Raw genomic sequence first — 2,587 nt, 5'->3', positions numbered from 1 at the left:
TTTTGTATAATAAAAACATCTTTTCATTATAAAGTATAATGAAGATTATTTTGCCGTTTTCAACTGCTCTTCAAGTACATAAAGGAATGGGATTTTGACACTTTTATATACTAATATATACTATCAACTAATCCTTTTGTCATAACTCATAATAGGTGCACCTTGCATTTGGTATGGTATTTAATATAATAAGGTATACGTGTATTTATATGAAACTAGTATTAGTACTTGAACAACGATGCGCGAATATTATTAAAGGATATTAGCCGTTTCAAAGTATGATTTGATTTATTTTAGCAGGTTAGGTCACACGGTTTAACAAAGTCGCTAATATCCTCTTATCCAACCAATAATAAAAGTTTCTTTGTAATTAAATTGAACGATTCATATGTTAGATGTGGATTTCAATGATGAAAAATAATATATTATCGTGTGCAGGATCAAGTGAGATGTAAAGAAGGATGCGAGCAAATCTATCAATGATGTACGAACGAACACCAAGAAGGAAGGAGTAAAAGAATCAAGGCAAATGATCTGTCAACGGAATCAAGAAAGAAAGGTTCAAGATTAAAGCAATACGACAACCAGGATAATTGGTATAAAGAAGGAAAAACCAAGATTCGCGGAGATCTAAAATTGTTAAGTTTGAAGCTCGATGGCTATGGCGGAAAACAACAGAAGAAAACCCTAGAAGGGTTGAGAGAAGAAGATGAACGAAATGAGTCAGTCAAAGTTTAATTGACCAAAAACTAATATTATTATTCAGAGGTATATATTTATATTTAAAATTGTAAGAGACAAAAACAAAATGTAAAATCTGAAAGTATAAGCAAATGTAAACTATAAAAGGGCCTTCTTCTTTCCCTTATCTGATTGGGCCTGTGACAATTGGGCCTGAGCTTTATCTGGGCTAACACCTCCCCCCCCCCCCCTCCCAAGCTTGAGGGTTAGATCACACCAAGCTTGCAAAGTAAACCATGATGAACAGGACCAGGAAGAGCTTTGGTCATTATGTCTGCTAACTGATTGGAGCTGAAGATAAAATGTAAAGAAATCAGACCAGTCTGCAAGCAAGTGGCACATAATGACAGTCAATCTCAATATGCTTTGTGCGCTCGTGAAAAATAGGGTTCTTGGCAATATGAAGAGTTGTCTGGTTGTCACAATAAATGGGAACTGGGCTGGAAATGGACAAACCAAGATCAAGCAGAAGTCTGAGCAACCAAGAAATCTCAGCTGAAACTTGCGAAGTGCTCTGTATTCAGCTTCAGCTGAGGATAAGGAGATAGAGGGATGCTTCTTGCTTTTCTAAGAAATTGGGCTGCCACCAAGAGAAATATAATAACCAGTGACAGATTTGCAAGAAATGGCACATGCAGCCCAATCAGAGTCAGAATATGATGCGAGAGACATATCAGATGAGCTGGAGAGTAGTACCGCTTGAACTGGATCATTGAGCAAATATCTGAGAACATGCAAGGCTGCCAACATGTGGGGAACTTGAGGTTTTTGAAGAAATTAGCTCAAATGTTGAACGGAGAAAGAGATATCAGGCCTAGTATGTTGCAAGAAATTGAGCTTCCCAATCAATCTCCTATACAAGCTAGGATCAAAAACAGGCTCCCCCATGTCTAACACCAGCTTTACAGAAGGATCTAATGGGGTCATAACAGGAGAGAAATGTTGACAATTAAACTCAGACGAGAGGTCAGAAGTGTACTTGTGTTGACTCATCATATAACCTTGAGAGATAGGAGAGATTTCCAATCCCAGAAAATAGTGAACTGAGCCCAAGTCTTTGATTTTGAATTGGGCATCCAAGAAAGTTTTCAAAGAGTTCATCTCAATAACATCATTATCAGCTAGCAATATGTCATCAACATAGACAACCAAGACAATTAGAGAATCAGAGGAGACCTTGGTGAATAAGCAATAATCATTCATGCTGGAAATGTAGCCTCTGGATTGCAAGGCTTCAGACAGTTTTGAAAACCACTGTCTAGAAGCTTGCCTAAGGCCATAGAGGGATTTCTTAAGTCTGCAAACCAGGGGAGGAGAAGAAGAAGATATGTGTTGAAAAAGGAAGACTATCAATCCCGCGGATCAAGTAACACCTTAAGGACCAATTATAGGGAATCCTCTTTCGAAGAAGGAAAAGACCGACAATCATGGGCCATCTATGGAAGCATCGTACTTATTCTTGGAATGAATAATAACAGATTCAATTCCAAGGATCAATTCCCTTGTGATCGCAAATCTCTCAACGGTCTTCCAAAAGATACGTCAAGCCAAGCTCAAGTATATAATGAAGTCTGTCAAGGAAGAATCATATACTTTGATCGAACCACTATCAATCTTTTTGTTCTAATCCAAACAAGCATTGTAGTCTATTCTAGATCTACTGTGTAACTAGGGAGAGAAGAAAGAGAGAAAAATCATTGGTAAGGCATTGTAACGAGAAACGAGAAAGAACTAGTATAGTGACGATGCTATTGGTGTACAACAACACCTACCTACCTGTATCGAGAAACTTTAAATACTTGAAAGAGAATACCCTTGCAATCAAAGGGGACCCAATGTAGGATTC

General features: G+C 37.7%; 1 protein-coding gene across 1 annotated transcript; it reads right to left on the bottom strand.

Annotated features, from left to right (window-relative positions):
* Nucleotides 1–520: 520 nt before the first annotated feature.
* LOC109220682 lies at nt 521–1,491 on the bottom strand. Its single transcript, XM_019385140.1, has 4 exons — nt 1,347–1,491; nt 1,198–1,271; nt 959–1,064; nt 521–687 (listed from the first exon to the last, which is right to left on the bottom strand). Exons 1-4 carry the CDS (start codon nt 1,489–1,491, stop codon nt 521–523), a joined length of 492 nt encoding a protein of 163 aa, XP_019240685.1.
* Between the last annotated feature and the right edge of the window lie 1,096 nt (nt 1,492–2,587).

The sequence above is a fragment of the Nicotiana attenuata genome, unplaced genomic scaffold, assembly GCF_001879085.1.
Source record: "Nicotiana attenuata strain UT unplaced genomic scaffold, NIATTr2, whole genome shotgun sequence".
NCBI lineage: Eukaryota > Viridiplantae > Streptophyta > Magnoliopsida > Solanales > Solanaceae > Nicotiana > Nicotiana attenuata.
This window is presented reverse-complemented; position numbering and strand designations above follow the sequence as displayed.